The following is a 20,757-nucleotide window of genomic DNA, read 5'->3' on the forward strand; positions in this document are numbered from 1 at the left end:
CAGCTGAGCATTTATAACTGATATAAGCCTCTGTGTGGTAATTTGGAAAGCAGCTGCTGGGTATTTGGGAACAAACAGTGGTGAGGGAAAACTTCTGATTACATAAACTTGTTTTTCCAGATAAAGTTTCTCTGTGTAGCCTTGGCTATCCTAGAATTTGTTCTGTAGACTAGGATGGCCTCAACTCAGAGATCCCCCTGCCTTTTTCTCCTCAGTGCTGGGATTAAAGGGATGCGCCACTGTCTCCTGAGTGCTGTATTGGAATTACAGGTGTTTATTACCATATCAGGCCCAGAGAGTCATACCTTTTTTTAAAAATATATTTATCGGCCGGGTGTGGCATACACCTTTAATCCCAGCACTCTGGATGCAGAGCCAGGTGGATCTCTGTGAGTTCGAGGCCAGCCTGGTCTATAGAGCGAGTTCCAGGACAGGCACCAAAACAACACAGCGAAACCCCATCTCAAAAAAACCAAAAACCAGAAAGAAAACAAACCAAAAACCAACTTCCTGTCTGCAAGTCCTTCAACTTTGCGTGAGAAAAGTAGTATTTGTTTGTTTTGTTTTTGTTTTTGGAGACAGGGTTTCTCTGTGTAGCTTTGTGCCGTTTGTGGATCTCGCTCTATAGATCCGCCTGGCTCTGCCTCCCAAGTGCTGGGATTAAAGGCATGGGCCACCACTGCCCAGTGAAAAGTAGTTTCTTTAATGGAAGTGGTGTGCACCAAAAGCTGAGCCCTGACTCTATCACTGAGCCACTAAACTATATATGATACATCCTCAAGCCTACAGTATGTGTTTGTTGTTATTTTGTTTTTGTGAGAAAGGGTCTCTCTAAATAGTCCTGGTTATACTGGAACTCACGATGTAGACCACAATGGATTTGAACTAACAGACATCATCTGCCTGCCTCTGCCACACCTAGTTTGTTTTCCACACCTGGTTTGTTTTAATGGGTGATGGGACTATACATCTACTAGATGATAGAATTATAAACTCCGCGCTGCCCTAGAGCAGGTTTATTTTAGTTTTTGGGTCTGCCTTCCTTCCTTTTTCTTCTTCTTTTTCTTCCCATCCTCCTCCTCCTCTTCTTCTTTTGGACTTTTGTGGCAGGGTCTCTCTCTCTCTCTGTGTGCAGCCCTGCCTGTCCTGGAACTCGCTTTGTAGACCAGGCTGGCCTCGAACTCACAGAGATCCGCCTGCCTCTGCCTCCCGAGTGCTGGGATTAAAGCCATACGCCACCACCGCCCTGCAAGCGCTGATTTTTAATTAAATTTATATCAACTTTGGACGACTTATTCATTACACAAACTTTGGTTAAAAACAGGTTTCCTACTTATCTCCTGTGATTTTACAACAAAACTTTCGTGAAAAGTTATCTTCTGAGAGACATCCCGGTCCAGAGAAAGAACGTCACGTCCCCGCGCCTCCGTGGCACGTGACCCTATGACCCAAGAAGCCATCTTAAGGCTCGCCTCATAGAGGAAACTACAACTCCCAGAATGCCTGCGCTTGCGTCGTGCTGGCACTTTTACTGGCCCAGCCTTAGAGCCCAGCCTGTAGCCGGGCGCCATCTTTGACGCTGGCAGTCTTGGGTTTCTGCTTGTTCTGCTGCTGTGAGGACGGCGGGCGACCGCGGCTAAGGGAAGAGAAAGACGTGGCAGCACGCGGGAATCCGAGACAGTGTCATCGGTTCGGTAAAGTTTCTGTTCTCTGGTAACTAGACCCGTTTTTTGATTCCCGGGTGACTTGGGGCCTGGGAGGGAGGAGAGGGCGAGGGGAGTGGCAGCGGCCTCCCCTCGCCCGAGTTTCGGCCTAGCCCGGGAAGTCCGAGCTGGGCCCATCGGCGCGGCAGCTACCGGGACTCCCGCCCGCGGCCCTGGCCTGCCGGGCTCCTAGCCAGACTCCAGCTCACTTTCCCACCCTCCCCGCCCCCACCCGCTCCGCCCCACCCCCCACGGCGCCTGCTCCCTTGCCAACCTCTTCCCCTCCCCCCACATCCGGTGTTCCGGAACCGGGATTCCCGGGTAGCCCCTGAACAGCGACTGTTTCGGACCCCCGAAGGGGAAACAGACGCTCGGTTGCTTTCTTTCCAGAATCCGTCTCTCTAGTTAGCCGACCCTCCCTCCCTAAATCTGAGCGAGCGCCCGGACCCGAGTTTACCTACTCTCATTCCTCTCTAGGGTCCTACTACTTGGGAGATTTTTCTCATGTTCCACTTACGTAGTCGAATTCTGGTGTCCTACACCCATTCCCCACCCTGATTCCTCTCCCACCCCAGCCCTCATCATCGGAGTCAAGAGCGACAGGGACTCTTCGTTCTTGTAGGATTGGTGAGACCGTAATGAAGAACACCCCTTAGATGCCCATAATCGGTGCGGATCCCTATGGGGAAGGCGCGTTTTGTTGACATCTACCAGGCTTTGGTTCTGAACTCTGAGGCGGCGGCTGTGGAGCTAGTGATAGCCATGCTTTCGTAGGGTAAACGTGTTGGTGTTGGGGGCAGGGGAGGGAATCCACGGAAGAGGAGGAATATGCCAGTGGTTTAAAGCTCATTTCACTTTTGTTGCTCGTAGAATGTCAACTTGTGAACTATTAACAGGCTGTAACGCTTTGCTTTCAGTCTAAAGGAGATGTACTCTTGATAGAAACGGTAAATGAAAAGTACAGCTTGTTACCTTGTTTTTAAAATTTTGTTTCCAGATAATTTTTTTTTTCAGCCACCTACATTTTTCAAAACTGTCAGAACAGGAAGGGTACAACTAGAGGCTACTGCTAATGACCAGTATGTGGAATCTGGTTTAGCTTTCCAGAATTGACGTTTTTTGGGTTGTATTGTCAAATCACAGTCCTAAATGATGACTGTTGAATGATATTTAAGTGAAATTTTCTGAAAATAATAATCCCCAAATTAAGGGAAAGTCAATGTTGTCATGTGGATTCATTAAAAGTACACATTGTAAGAACTGAAGGCATTTCCAGCAGATGAAGTTCTTGATACAGCAGCATTAGTGTGGACCTTGGATTTGGAAGACCTGACTTTTAGCTGCTCCAGATTCCATGACTGGGAAAATGGGCCTCAGTTCTGTTTTTTATAAAATGAGGACACTGGACTGTTTGAATTCAAAAAGTTAAAAGGACTCCTGACGCCCTGCAAGACAGAGTTTGGGAATGTCCTCCACTGCTGTTATTTTTCCTCCAAAAATAACCTGGCTGGGAAGTCGTTGGGTGAAAGGGAATTTGACGCCCATAGGAACTGGAGGAAAGGTAATACAAGTGGAGAGGGACCGCTGTGTTTCTGCCGGAGTAGGAAAGCCACCGGAAGGTTCTGGTACGGATTTTGGAGACCAAGAGAATGAGTGTATGCGCTTTGAGTGTGCCAGTTTCCTCGCTTTCTCCTGGGCGAAGATGCAGGACTTTCAGTGACGCGGGGATTCTGGGCTGTGTTTCCATTAATTCAAATACAGAAGAAGATGATGTGGTAGAGGGAAAGATGGTGGCCGAAGGAGTGAACAAAGAGACCAAACTACCTGCTAAAAAGAAAAGAAAGAAGGGTTTGCGAATTAAGGGGAAAAGGCGCCGAAAGAAACTGATCCTTGCCAAGAAGTTTAGTAAGGACTTGGGGTCTGGAAGGCCTGTTGCAGATGCCCCTGCTTTGTTAGCGTCTAGTGCCCCTGAGCAAGATGAAGAAAGTCTTTTTGAGAGCAATATAGACAAGCAAATCTATCTACCCAGTACCAGAGCCAAGACCTCCATCGTGTGGCACTTCTTCCATGTTGACCCCCAGTATACCTGGAGAGCTATTTGTAACCTGTGCGAAAAGAGTGTCAGCAGGGGGAAGCCAGGCAGCCATCTTGGTACATCCACTCTTCAACGCCATCTGCAGGCAAGGCATTCTCCTCACTGGACCAGGGCCAACAAGTTTGGAGCCACTAATGGGGAGGAGGACTTTACCTTGGATTTGTCCTTATCCCCTTCTTCTCCTGAGAGCAATGGGAGCTTTGAGTATATCCCTACGGATTCATTAGATGAGAACAGAATGGGTAAGAAACGCGATAAATCAGCCTCTGATGCCCTGAGGGCAAAAAGAGGGCGATTTCTCATCAAAAGCAACATTGTCAAGCATGCCTTAATTCCTGGAACGAGAGCCAAGACATCTGCAGTTTGGAATTTTTTTTATACTGATCCTCAGCACGTCTCAAGAGCTGTGTGTAACATATGTAAAAGAAGTGTGAGCCGGGGTAGGCCAGGTTCCCACTTAGGAACGTCCACGCTTCAACGGCACCTTCAGGCCACACATCCCATCCACTGGGCTGTTGCCAACAAAGACAATGGTGCTATTGGAAATGGATTGGATGAGACCGAGACTGAGAGCAGCGATCTCTTGAATGATACTTTGCATGGCGAGAAGTCATCCGGCAGCCAGGATTTAACAGCTGAGGACCTTAGTGACTCTGACACTGATGAACCTCCTGTTTTAGAGGTTGAACCTAGATCCGAGAGTCCTGTTGTTCCTGTTGCAGAGCAAGCCAATCTGGTGCATGCACAAGAGAGAGAAACAACACCACCACCTTGTGAGAATTCAGCCTCCAGTCAGATAAGTCAGGCGCTCATTCAGATGATTGTGGAAGATATGCATCCTTACAACTATTTCTCAACCCCAGCTTTTCAGCGGTTTCTACAGATTGTTGCTCCTGACTATAGATTGCCATCAGAGACTTATTTTTTCACCAAAGCTGTACCTCAGTTATATGATTCTGTTAGAGAAAAGATTTTCTTAACTTTAGAGAATGTTCAAAGCCAAAAGATCCACCTGACTGTTGACATATGGACCCATGACCCTTCCACAGACTATTTCATTGTGACTGTACACTGGGTCTCTTTGGAAACTGCATCTTCCCCTGGTAGTGGTGGCACCTCCAGTTTTCGAAAGTGGGCAGTACTTTGTGTTACAGGCCTAGCCAAAGACTGTTTGATAACTAACATTTTACAAGAATTAAATGACCAGATTGGTCTGTGGCTTTCCCCTAACTTTCTCATCCCTAGCTTCATTGTTTCTGACAACTCGTCTAATGTGGTACATGCCATCAAAGGTGGTGGTTTTACCCATGTGCCCTGCTTCCTGCACTGTTTAAATATGGTCATTCAGGACTTCTTCTGTGAGCACAAAAGCATCGAAAATATGTTAGTGGCTGCTAGAAAAACCTGCCATCATTTTAGCCATTCAGTCAAAGCCCGCCAGATACTACAAGAGTTCCAGAATGATCACCAGCTTCCATGGAAGAATCTGAAGCAGGATGAGGGTGGCCACTGGATCTCCACCTTTTACATGTTAAAATGGCTCTTAGAGCATTGCTACTCTGTTCACCACAGTCTGGGGCGAGCCAGTGGAGTTGTGCTCACTTCACTCCAGTGGACTCTCATGACACACGTGTGTGATATTCTTAAGCCGTTTGAGGAGGCCACCCAGAAAGTGAGTGTAAAGACCACGGGATTGAATCAGGTGCTACCCTTAATCCATCATCTCCTCTTTTCCCTGCAGAGACTCAGAGAAGATTTCCAAGTCAGAGGTATTACTCAGGCCCTTAATCTGGTAGACAGTTTATCTTTGAAACTTGAAACTGATGCCCTACTAAGTGCCATGCTCAAATCCAAGCATTGTATCTTGGCTACTTTGTTAGATCCTTGTTTTAAGAACAGTTTGGAAGACTTTTTTCCTCAAGGTGCTGATTTAGAAACTTATAAACAGATCCTTGCAGAAGAGGTTTGTAATTATATGGAATCGTCGCCCGGGGCCTGCCAAATTGCAACCTCGGAAGCATCTGGCCCTTTAGTTAGATTAGGAACTGATTCATTTACTTCTGTAAAAGAAGGCACCTCCAATTCAGGTTCTATGGATAGCTCAGCCGCAGACAGTGTTGCTCTTGGAAGCAAAAGCTTCCTGTTCCCCTCTGCTGTAGCAGTAGTGGATGAGTACTTCAAAGAGAAGTATTCAGAGCTCTCAGGACGTCATGACCCTTTGGTTTACTGGCAGAGGAAGGTGAGCATATGGCCAGCTTTGAGCCAAGTTGCCATTCAGTATCTGAGTTGTCCCATGTGTAGTTGGCAATCTGAGTGCATGTTTACCACAAACAGCCACTTTCATCCAAAGCAGGTCATGAACATGGACTTTGATAATATAGAACAGCTGATATTTCTGAAAATGAACTTGGAGAATGTTAACTACGACTATTCTACATTGATTCTGAGCTGGGACCCTGAAAATAAGGCTGTTCAGAACAATGAAAAAGAAATATTACCTTAATTTCTTTTTCCTTTTTCTACTTAAACTGGGCAGCTTTTGCTATATTACTATATCTTATTGCTATTGTTATTATATGTAGTCATACTATTTATTCTTTAAAAAAAATAGCTGGGTATGGTCACGGGTGCCTGTAGTCCTGGCTATTTGAGATGGTGAGGCTGGATTATAACTTTAGCACATGAATTGGAGCCCAGCCGGGGCAACAGTTAAGATTCTGTCTTACAAAAATGCAAAACCTGGGGAAATGCAAAAGTACAAGAAAGCTGAAACTCGGCAGAGGGCACGTGATGACGATGGAGAAGACGTGAAGGTTGACTTTGAAGACTTCACAGTTGTCACTCAGTGTAGCTAACATCGATCAAAGTGCCGTTTCTATCAGTTGAGAGAGAAGAGTGAATGAGAGAAGGCAGTGCAGCTTTGAAGGGCTTAAGTATTTCTGGTTGGTCGATTGAACTAGTCATTGATTTGAGTAAAAATTTCTTCCAACATGGAAGGTTTGATTACTCTGAAATCAGTGATTTGTTTAAATATTGTGATTCAGGACTTCTGTAAACACAAAGGCATTTAGAATGTGTTAGTGGTTGCACTAACATATTCTTTCCCTTCCCTATTTTTTAATTTCTTTAAAACCCCTGACACAACTTGACAGAATGAAAACTCACAAAATTGTTTCATATTTGGAAATTCATAATTACTTCATACTGGTCTGGTATGATAAAATTGCCCTTTATATTTAGGATTAAGTCTATATAAAAGGAGAACATTAAAAAACAACTAGAAAAAATGACTGCTAGTCTTTTGTAATATAGTACAAAAACAAGGATTATATAGGTAACCTATTAGTAAACATTAAACATTTGTAAAACCAAAAACATTGAGTGGGATTTAGAATACAGGCCTCATGAACATGGCAAACCCAGTATGAGTTTCCCAGAGAATATTTCTGTAGTTTGTTCATTTTTTTTTTTTTTTTTTTTAAGGATACTTTATGGTCCATAGCGTGGTATTCCTAATATGACGTTTGGGCCCCTGTATTAACTGAAATAAGCAGTTATATTTTACTATGTTCGGCATTGTTGTTGAAATAGTGAACGGATCTCAGTGGCCCTTTCAGGTTCCTTTCCACTCTGAGAGTCTGTTTCTATGACTGAGTGGGAGGCCAGAAAATAATGACTTTTATTAAGTCTATTAGACATTTCAGACTGAATAACTAATGTAAGATCCCAATTTTTCCTTTTTTTCATTTTAGATTTGGGGATATTCCCTGCCCAAAAAATTCCTGGAAAATTGACTAGTATTAAGTGTGAGTAAAAGGTGTCCACTTTTTTTTAAAGTCTTGATTTTAGTTTTGTCTTGGATAGTGCTTGGCAAGATTTAGCCTAGAAAGTATGTAGTATTTATTACATAAGAATCAAAATGGCTTTGTTACTGGGCTGGTTTTGAAACTCATTTCTGTGTATGGAAATAACTTTTTTTTTTTTTTTTTTTAAATTCTTTAAATGGTAAATGTACCATTTGTTGTGAAGTGAAATTTCATCTCCCCCAAATTTACCCTTTTACCAACTGGAGTGAAGTCCTTAGCTGTAACCATCAATAGTAAAGAATTGGAAGTAGCGTAACAAGCCTTTGCAGGGCCAGCATTGAATGCCATGGCAGTGATGTTTGTGTTTATATAAAGGAGGAGAAGTAGCTTCCTTTAGCATCTGTGTTTGCCCGCCTGCCCGAGCTGGTTGGGAATGGCTGTAATGCTGCTCTGCCTTCTTCAGCTCGCTGCCCCACTCTGTAGTTACTCTGTAACGATAGATACGCTTCTACCCATTTTGGTTAAACACTCCCTGATAACGATTGTTATACATACCATAGACATTATATATCAGTGTATCCATATACATGGATTTGTTTTCATCTTGATTTTGTGGCTGGGTAAAATTCAGTAACATTAACTTCATGGTACTTTGGTATAAGAGTTAAGTTCACTATTTTTATAATGAACCCAAATCTGGAGGCTTTTATATTATATTTTAAAAGGATAATTACCCAAATGTTTTATTTCTATACATTTGTGTGTGTGTATAAGCCTGTTAGTATATATGTATATGCATATTATATACATAAAACACTTTATATTTTTACATACAGTATGCTTTTATTATACAGATAATAAAGATGGGGGAAGGTTTCTGTTTTTTTTCTTAATAGGTGAAGAAATCTTGAAGACCAGAAATTGGATCTTATTGAATTTTGGTGGTGTTTTTTTGTTTTTGCTTTTTGTTTTTTCGTTTTTTCAATTTTTTTTTCATCTTTTTACTTTTTAATTATATTGCTCAGCTATGGAAGATGGATTTTTTTTTCATTTTTTTTTTTAAGTCTTTGAATCTCAAGTTCATCTTTAAAGTGAACTTTTTTGTTTGTTTTTGAGGAGATAACCAATGCTAGCTATCTCCAGTCTGACAGAGGTTATGCAAATGGACTTAATCTCCCAAGAGTTGGGAGATGTTTTAAAGATGTTTTAAAAACACATCCTGTGTTTCAATTGTGGCTGAGAGGTTTCCTTGGCAATGTGAGGAAGAAAATTCTTTCTACCTCATTATTATTAATTCATGGATTGAGTGTTGGTTCGACCTACAGGCGTAATAGCTTGGAACTCAGTGAAGACACAGATGTTCCTGTTGAGAGCAACCAGCTAATGTAAGTGGGGATGGTTCTTTTATCATGAAAGGAGTAAACACTGTAATTTAAGGCATGCTGGACTAATAACAGATTCAAATGCCATTGTCCGGACTTTTTTTTTCTCTTGTAATTTTTTTTTAATAAGCTTTTAATTTTTTGGAAACTAACTTCTTCTTTCTTCCTGGAGCCACAGTGAAATTCTATTAATTCTGTTTTCTTAGAGAAAAACCATTGTTAATTTGTTACCGAATAGCTCCTTGACCATACAGGTGGCTCTATTTTGTCTTTTTAGTAGCTGTGTAGTATGTATTTCACTGTATGGATGTGCCATAATGTAATGTATAACTCACTGGGCGATATTGAAGGTTATGCCATCGTAAACAAAAGCCCTGCATCCAGTAACAGTTCATTCATAGAACCAGCTCATTCATAGAATAGTTACATTACTCTCTGAAGAACTAACAATTTACTCAACAACTGAGGTCTGCTTTATTTGTTGAAGCTCTTGATTTTAGTAAAGATAGCAAATCTTTAGCCATTTTGCTGATAGATCGATCATTGCTATATAAATGTTATCTCTTTATTACTTTTGTTGTTAATGGTTTTTGACTTTAGTATTGTAGGAAAGGTTTTTACTCAAGATTTTCACTCAATGCATAGTTAATTATATACTTACATTCAGATGCTGTTTAAGGATTACAGTTACATGACATAACCCTCTGCAAGTAGGGGACATTGTCAGATGTGGCTTGTCTTTTTGCTGAGTGCATTTATGAGTTCTGAATGTTTTTTAATATAGTACTCTAATTAAAGATCTGATACTTCTACCATTATGGTACTTTAAGGAGACTTTTTCTCAAATGGCTGGCTTAATTGTTAATTTCAAACCTTTTCTTTAAATTTATTTATCTTATATACATTGATGTTTTGCTATGGGTGTCGGGTCCCCTGGAACTGGAATTACAGACAGTTGTAAGCTGCCATGTGGGTGCTGGGAATTGAACCCAGGTCCTCTGGAAGAACAGCCAGTGCTCTTAACAAATAAGTCATCTGTCCAGCCCCTCAAACTTTTTTATAACTAAATTTATTGCCTTTTTGCATTGCTGATTTGTATAGGTGTTTGTATTCTGCATTTAACTGTTTTTATACTTATCATCTGTATCAGGTAGAGCAAAACTCTTCCATTCTTTTTTTTCTTTCCATTTTCATGTGTGTAGTATGTATGCGTGTGTGTGTGTGTGTGTGTGTGTATGTGTGTGTGTGTTTGCGTGTTTGCATATGTGTACATGTGGAGGCCCCAGGGTTATGTTGAGGATCATCCATCTGTCCTCTAGTCCCACCCAGATCTCACTGATCCATTGGTCTATAGATGCCCTGAGCAGCTAGCTCATCCCGGGGCTTCCTTGTAACACTTCCAGGAATGGACTGCTTATCCACATGGCATTTTATATGGCTTCTGGGGCTCTAAGCTCTGGCCCTAGTTCTCACACAGCAAACACTTTACCCACTGAGCCATCTCCCCAGCCCTCTTCCGTTCTCTTAAACAACCCTCCTTTTCTCAGCTATCGAGAGTTGATTTTACAGTCTTAAATTGCAGGAAGAATTTCTCCTTGGTATTTTGAATTGTATTCAAGGTGTTCATTATTTGGTCGGTGAAGTAATTTCCTTAATCCTCTAATGTCCCAATTATGAATTATCCCGGTCTTCTGTTCCTAGTCACTGCTTAGCTTTTGGTTTTATATTTGATATGGCTCTTGCATGCTGCATTTTCTTCATCTTTTACAGCCTTACTCTGAATTGTTATCTAAATGGGGCGAATTTACTGTTCTGGGGGTGTCTTTCTATTGCTTGCTATTTTCAGTACTTCATAGTTGATTGTTAGAGCTGCTCGTTTGTAAGCTTGTAATTTGCAGACACTGAATTGTAGTACCCTCCCCAGGGTTTCTCTGTTTTCTGTGTCATGAGTAAGCTAATATTTTACTGTGGGGTGTGTGTGTGTGTGTGTGTGTGTGTGTGTGTGTGTGTGTGTGAGAGAGAGAGAGAGAGAGAGAGAGAGAGAGAGAGAGAGAGAGAGACTGTGACACACGTGTGAAGGGGCTCACTTAGACAATGCCTGCCTAATATCTATAAAGTCATAGGTTGGTTCCCGTAACAACATAAACCAAGCAGGACTTGCACACCTGTGATCCTTGATCAACCTGGAATAAATAGACCCTTAGCCCTTGTCTGAAAAGCAGGGCAGAGGTGATAGTCATAGTTGTTCCTTGTCATTTACTAGTAGATAAGGTTGGTTTGGAGTTCTTTGTGGTTTGGTTTTGTCTTTATTGACCCAGGGGGGTCTCTTGTAGCCCATGCTGGCCTGGACTCAGTACATAGCTGAGGATGACCTATATATCACCACACTTGACTTTTTGGAGTGGGGAGGTCTCAGTTACTAGCTCTCTATATATCTTTTTTTTTCCCTTTTTTTAATTATTAAGAACTTTTCTATTCATTTTACATACCAACCACAGATCCCCCCTTCTTCCCTCTTCCCACCCTCATCCTTCCCCCTAAGCCCCCCACACTTGACTTTTCCACAGCCCCCTCCCCCAGCTTTCTTTGTTGTATGTGCTTGCTTGAGTGTGTGCACATTGTGCATCTGTGCACACACATGAACCTGTGCAGAGGTCAGAGAAGAATCTTCGATGTTGGTCTTGGCCTTCCACTTTGTTTCAGGTAGGGTCTTGCTCACCCTTTGTGCCAGGCTAGCTGACCCAGAGGAGATCCCTGGGATTCTCCGGTCTCTGCCTCACATCTTAATTAAGTAGAAACCCCGGGATTACAGGTTCATGTGGCTGACTGGCTTTACTGGGAATCTGAACTCAGATCCTCATGCTTGTGTAAGCAAGGGCTTTTTCCACTGAGCTGTCTCTTAGCTCTCCCCCGCCCCCATCAGACTTGGTTATTTATTTAGCCATTATGCTTTTCTTTTTGATGTCATCATAAGCCTTCTGTTTTCATTATTTTTAGTTTTTATTAATGTAATGTTTCCTGATAGGCAACCACTCTTAGTTCTGTGATAAACCTTCAGGTCATTCTTTCTTTCTACTGTACGAGAGGCCGCTTAGCTAGTGTTTTACTTAGGATATTTTCATTAGTATCATAATTTTTCTTAACATTTCTTGAGCTGGATATGTCTTATGATCCCAGCAGTTGGGAAGCAGAGGCAGGAGGATAACAGGTTTGTTCAGCTTGCCAAACTATATTGAGACCCCATTTCAAAGAACATAAATTTTTGAAACTTTAATGTATGTGACGTGGTTTTGTTCTTTTTGTACTCACGCTAATTTTTTTTCCTATTAGAAGATTTGCTTAATTAGTGTTTTCCCCCCCCCAAGAATGCTTTGAGAACATTGATGGTATGCTTGCTTTTTTTTTTTTTTTTTTGGCTTTTGGAGACATGATTTCTCTGTGTAGCTTTGCGCCTTTCCTGGAACTCGCTTTGGAGACCAGGCTGGCCTCGAACTCACAAGAGATCCTCCTGGCTATGACTCCCAAATGCTGGCATTAAAGGTGTGTGCCACCACCGCCTGGCAAAAAAAAAAAACTTTTTTTTTTTTTTTTTTTTTTTTGCCAGAGCTGAGGATGAACCCAGGGCCTTACACTTACTAGGCAAGCGCTCTACCACTGAGCTAAATCCCCAACCCTGATGGTATGCTTTTTGATATAAAATAAATAAGGCTCAGTCTATGGTCATAGTCTCCTTGAAGACCTGATGCCTGGTATCTGGACTTGTAGTTAGTAGTCTTTGTCTAGAAGTTTACCAATGAGTCTAGCACTTGCCAAGACTCACTCTGTGCTCTGAATCTTCCTGTTCCACTCTTCCTGCTTCCAGTTCCAGTGTCTGGGAATTGAATGAACTCTTATCATGTAAATCACCCTTCTGCTCATGTTGACAATTTATTTTGTATGGTGGATGTTTTGCCTGCCTGTATGTCTCAGTACTAAGTTTGGTGCCTGTTGAGGTGAGAAAAAGGGCATCAGATCCCTTGGAGTTACAGACTGCCTTAAGCTGCCACAGGGTGCTGGGAATTGAACCTAGGTCCTCTAGAAGAGTTGAGCTTTATCTTGAGCATGTGCTTTGCATTCTGGGACCTGTCCTCTGTGTGATTCTTAAGTGAGTTGCATTTCCACTGTTAGCTGCCATCTGTCCTGGGTTAAATGGCTCTGGAGTTCTTCCCTCTCGTGGTAGTATGTTTATATCAGTGCTGTAGTCTTGAAAATGTCCTCTTTCCAGCATTAACTGGAGTACTTAGAGGGAGGCCAGCTCATCTTGTGTCCCCTTTAAAAAGGCTGTTTTCTTTTGAATCGCCATCTTGTTTTTTTTAGCCTCTTGATATTTTTTGCTGCTTCCATTTAAAACTTAAGAAATTTATTATATGACTTGATTGAGGTTTTTGTATGAGATTATAATATCAATTTTTTGTTTCTAGATTTTTTTGCCATTGTCTTGAATATTATTATTGTTTTAATGATTTATTGATTACAAAGTAAAAGCCAAGGAAGCTTAGGGTTGCAGATATACATGAAAGTTTCTTTCTGTTAAAGTTAGATTTAGCCGAGTAGTGGTGGTGCACGCCTTTAATGCCAGCACTCGCGAGGCAGAGCCAGGAGGATCTCTGTGAGTTCGATGCCAGCCTGGTCTCCAAAGCGAGTTCCAGGACAGGCACAAAGCTACACAGAGAAACCCTGTCTCGGAAAAACCAAATAAATAAATAAATAAATAAAGTTAGATTTAAATCTCACTATACTTTGCCTAACTTGGAGGGAGTTTTGCAAATAATCCTCCCCAAAAATGTAGTTCATGCTTTCATAACTGTTTGACTGTTTGATCAGCTGTGGAAGATCTCCCTGAACCAAGGATGAAGCTGGGGTCTTGAGCATTCTGGGCCACCAATTGACCTCTGAGCTGCATTTTCCAGCCCTGTTTTTACCCTCTTGTGTGGTTGATATATTGTGCACCCCATTAAACTTATCTAACAGTCTCTGTATTAAACATAGGTTTAGGCAGTGGTAGCACACGCCTTTAATCCTAGCATTCCAGAGGCTCTTTGAGTTTAAAGCCACACTGGAAACAGCCAGGCATGGTGGCACATGCCTTTAATCCCAAGAAGTGATGGCAGGAAGCAGAAAGGTCTATAAGGCGTGAGGACCAGGGAACTAGAGTCTGGTTAGTCAAGCTTTTAAGCTTTTAGTAGCAGTTCAGCTGAGATCCATTCAGATGAGGACACAGAGGCTTCCAGTTGGAGGAAATAAGATCAGCTGAGGAATTGGCGAGGTGAGGTTAGCTGTGGCTTGTTCTGTCTCTGATCTTTCAGCGTTCACTCCAATACCTGGGTCTGGGTTTGTTTTTATTAATAGGACTATTTAAGATTTGTGCTACACTTTGGTTTTGACACGTCTTTCATTAAATTGCCTTGGGTTGGCTTTGAACTTATATCTTCTGGCCTCAGCCTCCTGAGTCACTGGGATTACCAGTGTGTACCACCAGGCCTAGCTATCTAAGCTACCCACTCCTTAAATTATTTTCTAGTTATCTTTTTTTTAAAAAATTTATTTTATGAGTGCTCTATCTGATCTGCATGTACATCTTTATGCCAGAAGAGGGCATCAGATCCCACTATAAATGGTTGTTGCTGGTAATTGAACTCAGAACCTCTGGAAGGACAGCCAGTGCTCTTAACTACTGAGCCATCTCTCCAGCCCCTACCCACCCTATCCCCCCCCCTCACCTCCACCATTCCCCCCCCCTTTTTTTTTTCCCGAGATAGTGTTTCTCTCTGTTGCCCTAACTGCTTGCTATTGTAGACCAGGCTGGCCTTGAACTCACAGAGATCCGCCTGCCTCTGCTTCCCAAGTGCTGGGATTAAAGGTGTGCGCCACCACTGCCCGGCCCATTTCACCTTTTCATTCTTCTCTGGTTAACATAATTTTTTTGTGTTCTAATCTATCCTTTATTTTTTATTTTACTTTTTTTTTTTTTTAATTTTACTTAAATTTTTTTTTTTTTTTTTTTTTTTTTTAGGTTTTTTGAGACAGGGTTTCTCTGTGTAGCTTTGCACCTTTCCTGGAACTCACAGAGATCCGCCTGGCTCTGCCTCCCGAGTGCTGGCATTAAAGGCGTGCGCCACCAATGCCTGGCCCATTTTACTTTATAAAATAATTTATTTTTATTTTGTGTTCATTGCTGTTTCACTTGCATGTCTGTGTGAGGGTGTCAGAAGGCCAGGAACTGGAGTTACAGACAGTTGTGAGCTGCCATGTGGTTGCTGGGAATTGAACCCAGGTCCTCTGGAAGAGCAGTCACTGTTCTCAACCACTGAGCCATCTCTCCAGCCCCCTTAATTATCTTTTAGAGATCCAATCTTATCTGAGGCAGTTTTTTTTTTTTAAAGGTTTATTTATTTTTTATGTATACAGTGTTCTGCCTGCATGTATGCCTGAGCACCAGAGGAGGGCACCAGATCTTAGAGATGGTTTGCCAGTCACCATGTTGGTGCTGGGAATTGTACCCAGGTCCTCTGGAAGAACAGTCAGGGTTCTTAATCTCTGAGCCATCTCTCCAGCACCCTGAGGCAGTTTTCTTTTTCTTTTTTGGCCTGGCTCTGCCTCCTGAGATTAAAGGTGTGCACCACCACCGCCCAGCTGGCAATTTTTTTTAAGTTGCCTTTAGAATATAGAATGCTTTCTATATCAGAGAGGACCCGACTGTGATGGCAAGATGGGAGATGGAGATGAGCATTCCCAGAAGCTTTGGGCCAGCTGGCCTGGCTTATACAGCAGTGAATAAGAGACTCTCTGAAACAAGATAGAAGGAGTAATCCAGCACCAATGTTGTCCTGACTTCCAAACTCAGGCTACACCCACACTCACACACATTAATATGTGTGTACACACAAAGGTTTTTTAAAAGTCTAGTAGTTGTTCTATGGGTTAGCCAGAGAGTTGTAATTAAAGCAAGCTTAAGTCTGTACTATGTCTATGTTGCACTGTAGTAGAAAACTTAATGTTATTCTGAGCATAAAATGAAGTAAGTAGGAATTGGAGAGATGGTCGTCTTTAGAGCCGTGGCTGCCCTTCTAGAGGACCCAGCACCCACATGGCAGCTCACAACCAGCTTCTCTCTAGGTCTAGGGAATCTCATACTCTTTTTGGCCAACATGGGCAGTTGGCACACAAGTACTGCACAGACATACATGTAGACAAAACACCCCCATGCATGTAAAATTAAAAAGAGATTTTTTTCAAAGTAAAGTAACAGAATAAAAATAATTTTCCTGCTATTTTGGTTGCCACCATTTTGGTTTATGGTTTTGAGATTTCATCCTTGCTCATGAATATCCTTACCAGCATTTCTTTTTTGGTTTTGTTTTTCTTTTCTTTCTTTCTTTTTTTTGAGGCAGTACCTTACTTTGTAGACCCTATTATGGCCTGGTAGCCACTGTACTGGCCTCAGCGCCTTCCTCTGTCAGCTTCCCACATGCTCTCTGCAGAGCACACTCTTTTCTCTCCCTTTCTCCTTCTGATTGATGTTTCTTTTTGCCACGTGGATAGACTGAGAAGTTCCTAAATCATCGACCTCTGATTTCTGTTTTGCTTAGCAGTTCCTCTCTACATGTTTTCCGTCTCTGTTGCTATGAGCATAAGGCAGAAGCTGATGGTGGTGAACTCTCTTTTGTGCTGTTACTTGATTATTGACTTTTTTTTAACCTTGGAGTAAATTGTAGAGTGGAACCATTTGATAATGGGTATATGCATTTTAAAAATTTCGTTACGTGGTTAGTAGAAGACTCTTGCTCCTAACTTACATTGCTGGCTTGAAGGCCAGCTTTCATCTTGGTGGACAGTTCTTGAATTAGGAATTACTTTACTAATAGAAGATAAGATTGGCTTTGGCTTACTTGACTTGGAACGGTAAGCCAGGGTTTACCTGGCATTACTGGAATTTGTAGAGACCCCTTCCACATTCTCATGTGCTCTTACAGCATTGATTTTGTAGTAGCATTCTTGCACATTTTGTGTGGATTCAGCGGATGGCAAGGACAATGGATAGAGTGCTGGTTGTGTTAGCACTGTTCTCTGGGTCTGCCCTGGAAGACGTCTTTGCTCCTTCACGGTCTTAGTGACTACACTAACCCTTAGATGTTCTCAAAGGTGATCGTTTTACTAACTGTTGAGGAGGATCTTTCCACTTCATTGTAATTATATATTTCTGACATAACATGCTTATGAAGACTTGACTTTTTTTCATTTAGGTGAAAATGACACTTGGCAAGTCTTTTGTATAAAGTAGTCTATGTCCTATTAGTCTAAAATGTAGATCAGGTGTTCAGCAGCACTTACTAAATTTTACACTGAATCAGTGAAACAAGCACCATAGGAAATACAAAAGAAAAGGGCATGGCTGTCCTTAAAATTTTTACATTGGGAGTGTACAGTACTCATAACTAGCTCGTTTATAAGGCTCTGTATGGTAAGCGCCTGCTAACACAATTAAAATCTAGTTTTAACGGTGTGGTAGCATTAGGAATTAGAGGAGGAGGAGGAGGAGGCTGGAAGAAGTTACCTGAAGTACTTTATTCACTGTCTCCCCTTTCCAGGATTACGTTTTAAAGAAGATTTCTGTGGTTGAGTTGTCATTGGAAGAGTGAGTCTATTTCAAGAGCACTTGGAGCTGGTCTTCACCTTGAGGAAGCAGTGGCTTATTCCAAAAAGCCACTTCTGGCCTGAAAATTTACCCGGCATGCCTAATCAGGGAGAAGACTGCTATTTTTATTTCTATTCTACATGCACCAAAGTAAGACTGGCATCTCTCTAAATCAGTTCTTTCTGCTGTTTCTTTTTTTCTTTTTGAGCTGAGGATCGAACCCAGGGCCCCGCAATTGCTAGGCAAGCACTCTACCACTGAGCTAAATCCCCAACCCCTCTGTTGTTTCTTATATCAAATTAGCTAAGATTTTTCCATGTTCGCTGGGCAGTGGTGGCGCACACCTTTAATCCCAGCACTCGGGAGGCAGAGGCCGGAGGATCTCTGTGAGTTCGAGGCCAGCCTGGTCTCCAAAGCGAGTTCCAGGAAAGGCGCAAAGCTACACAGAGAAACCCTGTCTGGAAAAACCAAAAAAAAAAAAAAAAAATTCCATGTTTTAAACTGTTTGATGTTGTGGTTTGCTCAGCTGATTTATTATCTGCTGCCAGTATCGTGTGTTAAGGAAGACTACATCACTCATCTCCTCCTCTTCATTTATATATAATTATGATATGCACAAAAAGCAAAACTGCCCATGTTGTATAGTCATCATTTTGCCTATAATTAATCTGTTCTAAGTGCCTTTGGCATTCGGGAGACGTTGGCTTCTATGGCTTGGCAGCTTTGAGTTTGTGTATTTTGCATTAGATGAATGACTGGATTGTGTGATCCTTGTGGGAGCTGTTAGGGGTTAAATTTGACTCTTCCACATTCTCTGCTGGGAGGAAGGTAATGCTACCTTTCTGAATGCCTTCTTTTGGAGTCTTGCTTTCTCTGTCAGAATGTCCTGTGTTTCTGCTTGAGCTTTGGTGGCTCTATTTAGGTCTAAACATGATGCTGGGTTAGTTAGAAAGGTAAGTCTAGCTGGGCATGGTAGTAGGGATAGGATAGGAGGGTTGAAGTCCACCCTGGCCTTGCCTGTGTGGTAACACCTGATCTTACGAAGCCCAGCGGTGGGGCATGACATCTTTCTGCTAGGAATGTAGCTCAGCCACAGAACACTTGCAGACATGAGGGGTGCTGGATCCACCCCCTGGCACTGCAAAAGAAAAGTAAGATTTTAAAAAAGCAAAGCTCTGATAGTCCACTTAATATACAGCACTTTGTACAATAGTGATTGGTTTCTGATAACAAAAGTAACTATATTATTGTATGCTATATGTTAAGTATACTTACATCATTTAGAGCCTATCAGCTTCTATTCTAATGGTGGAAGTATTAAGGCAACTCCATGTAGTTAAAAGGGAGCTTTATTTGGGGGGTAACTTACAAGTAAAGGGATAGGTTACAGAGTCCAGGAGAGGTGAAGTGCAGTCCAGCAGTGTTCTCTGGAGAACTCTGCTTGGTCTACCAGCCAACATCCAGATCTCAGGTCTTAAGTGCTTTCATCTCGGCCCCGCCTGAATGGCAGGCCATAGGTAGGTGTGGTAGTTACTGGAAGCCTCACTGGGGTAGTACTTCTAGGTCAAAAGCTAGAAATTATTGAAGTCAGGATATATGAAGCCAAAGCCATTTTGAAGATGAGATTCTTTTTTCAGAAGATCTATTTCTGACACCTTGTCATTTTCAGCCCAATTGTCAATAGTGACACTTAGTCAGATCAGAAGAAATGGGTTAAGAAATAGGTTGAGGAGAGCTGAGCACAAGCCTGTAATTCCCCACTCAGGAGGCAGACAGGTCGACCTCTGAGTTTAAGGCCAGCCTGATCTACATAGTGAGTTCTAGGCCTACCAAGGCTGCATAATGAGACCCTGTCTCAAAAAACAGCAACAAAAAAATAGGTTAAGGCTGGGGAGTTAGCTCAGTCAGTAAAATGTTTGTCATGTAAACACTAGAACCTGAGTTCGATGCCCAGATCCACATTTTAAAAAGCCAGGCAAAATGGCATGCACTTGCTCTGGGGATGTAGAGGCCGGAGGATCCCTGGATCTCCCTGGCTAATCAGCCTAATGTACTTGGGAAGTTCGAGGTCAGTGAGAGACCCTGTCAAACAGATAGCAAAAAGCAATAGGTTATTATATTACAGATTTGCTTTTAGATGGTTGTTGTTGTTACATCTTGTTTTCTGCCTTTCTGGTCTTTGCTTACTGATGTGTTTAGGTTCTTGGACATTCTTGTTACAGACATGTGCCACAGTCCTTTCCTGTTTTGTTTTTGTTTTTTAACAGGGTGACAGCTGCCCTTTCCGTCACTGTGAAGCTGCACTAGGAAATGAAACTGTTTGCACACTATGGCAAGAAGGTCGTTGTTTTCGACAGGTGTGCAGATATCGCCACATGGAAATTGATGTAAGTGTCCAATTTTTGTTGCTATAAGTATCCAGGACCAGGGTTGGGGATTTAGCTCAGTGGTAGAGCACTTGCCTAGCAAGCATGAGGCCCTGGGTTCGATTCTCAGCTCCAAAAAAAAAAGTATCCAGGATCAATACAAAATATGGAGACAGTGGCTAGTGAGGTGAGATGATTCAGTTAGTAAAAGCACTTAACTGCCAAGCCTGGTGGGAATGGGGGTGCGTGCATGCTGTTGTACATAGATGGACGTCAGAGAACAACCTGATCTGTAGGAGTCAGTTGTAGTTCCAGTGTGTGTCCTAGAGCTTGTGCTGGGGTGCTTGGGTTGTGGCAAATGCCTTAACCTGCTTAGCCATCTTGCTGACCCTGTGTCTTTAAGTTTTAGAACAGTTACAGGAGCTGGAGAGATGCTCAGAGGTTAAGAGCACTTGCTGCTCTTGCCAAGGACCCTGATTTGGTTCATAGAACCCACTTGGTACCTCATAATCTTCTTGACTCCAGTTTCAGGGGCTCTGATGCTCTCTTCTGGCTTTCACAGGCATTGGTCACACATGTAGTACACATCCATGCATGGAGGCAGAACTCATACATAGAGAACAAAACACATAGATCTTCTTTAAAAGTTACAAACTCAGGAAAAAATGTAAACTTGGTATAATCTTTTTTTTCTGAGTCATTTAAGGATAAATTACTGCTATTCTCTACAT

At 42.2% G+C, this 20,757-nt stretch overlaps 2 protein-coding genes across 4 annotated transcripts in view; both read left to right on the plus strand.

Moving 5' to 3' along the window:
• The first annotated feature begins 1,657 nt into the window (after nucleotides 1-1,657).
• Nucleotides 1,658-8,588, plus strand: Zbed6 (zinc finger BED-type containing 6). 2 transcript variants are annotated; one of them, XM_036201949.1, is made up of 2 exons: nucleotides 1,658-1,713; nucleotides 2,326-7,556. In XM_036201949.1, the coding sequence occupies exon 2, from the start codon at nucleotides 3,353-3,355 to the stop codon at nucleotides 6,299-6,301; it is 2,949 nt and encodes a 982-aa protein (XP_036057842.1). In that variant the 5' UTR covers nucleotides 1,658-1,713; nucleotides 2,326-3,352; the 3' UTR covers nucleotides 6,302-7,556. The 2 variants fall into 2 exon arrangements, 1 of the variants encoding a protein (XP_036057842.1); XR_004946160.1 differs by lacking the exon at nucleotides 1,658-1,713 and adding an exon at nucleotides 8,501-8,588 and having other exon boundaries at nucleotides 1,723-7,604.
• A 9,154-nt stretch (nucleotides 8,589-17,742) lies between these two features.
• Zc3h11a (zinc finger CCCH-type containing 11A) overlaps nucleotides 17,743-20,757 on the plus strand; it is a 29,404-nt gene continuing 26,389 nt past the window's right edge. For both annotated transcript variants that reach the window (XM_036201950.1, XM_036201951.1), the window contains exons 1-2: nucleotides 17,743-17,810; nucleotides 19,928-20,047. In XM_036201950.1, coding sequence (XP_036057843.1) covers nucleotides 17,757-17,810; nucleotides 19,928-20,047 — 174 coding nt within the window. In that variant the 5' untranslated portion in view covers nucleotides 17,743-17,756. The remainder of the gene's footprint in view (nucleotides 17,811-19,927; nucleotides 20,048-20,757) is intronic.

This window comes from Onychomys torridus, chromosome 11 (assembly GCF_903995425.1).
Source record: "Onychomys torridus chromosome 11, mOncTor1.1, whole genome shotgun sequence".
In the NCBI taxonomy this organism is placed as follows: Eukaryota; Metazoa; Chordata; class Mammalia; order Rodentia; family Cricetidae; genus Onychomys; species Onychomys torridus.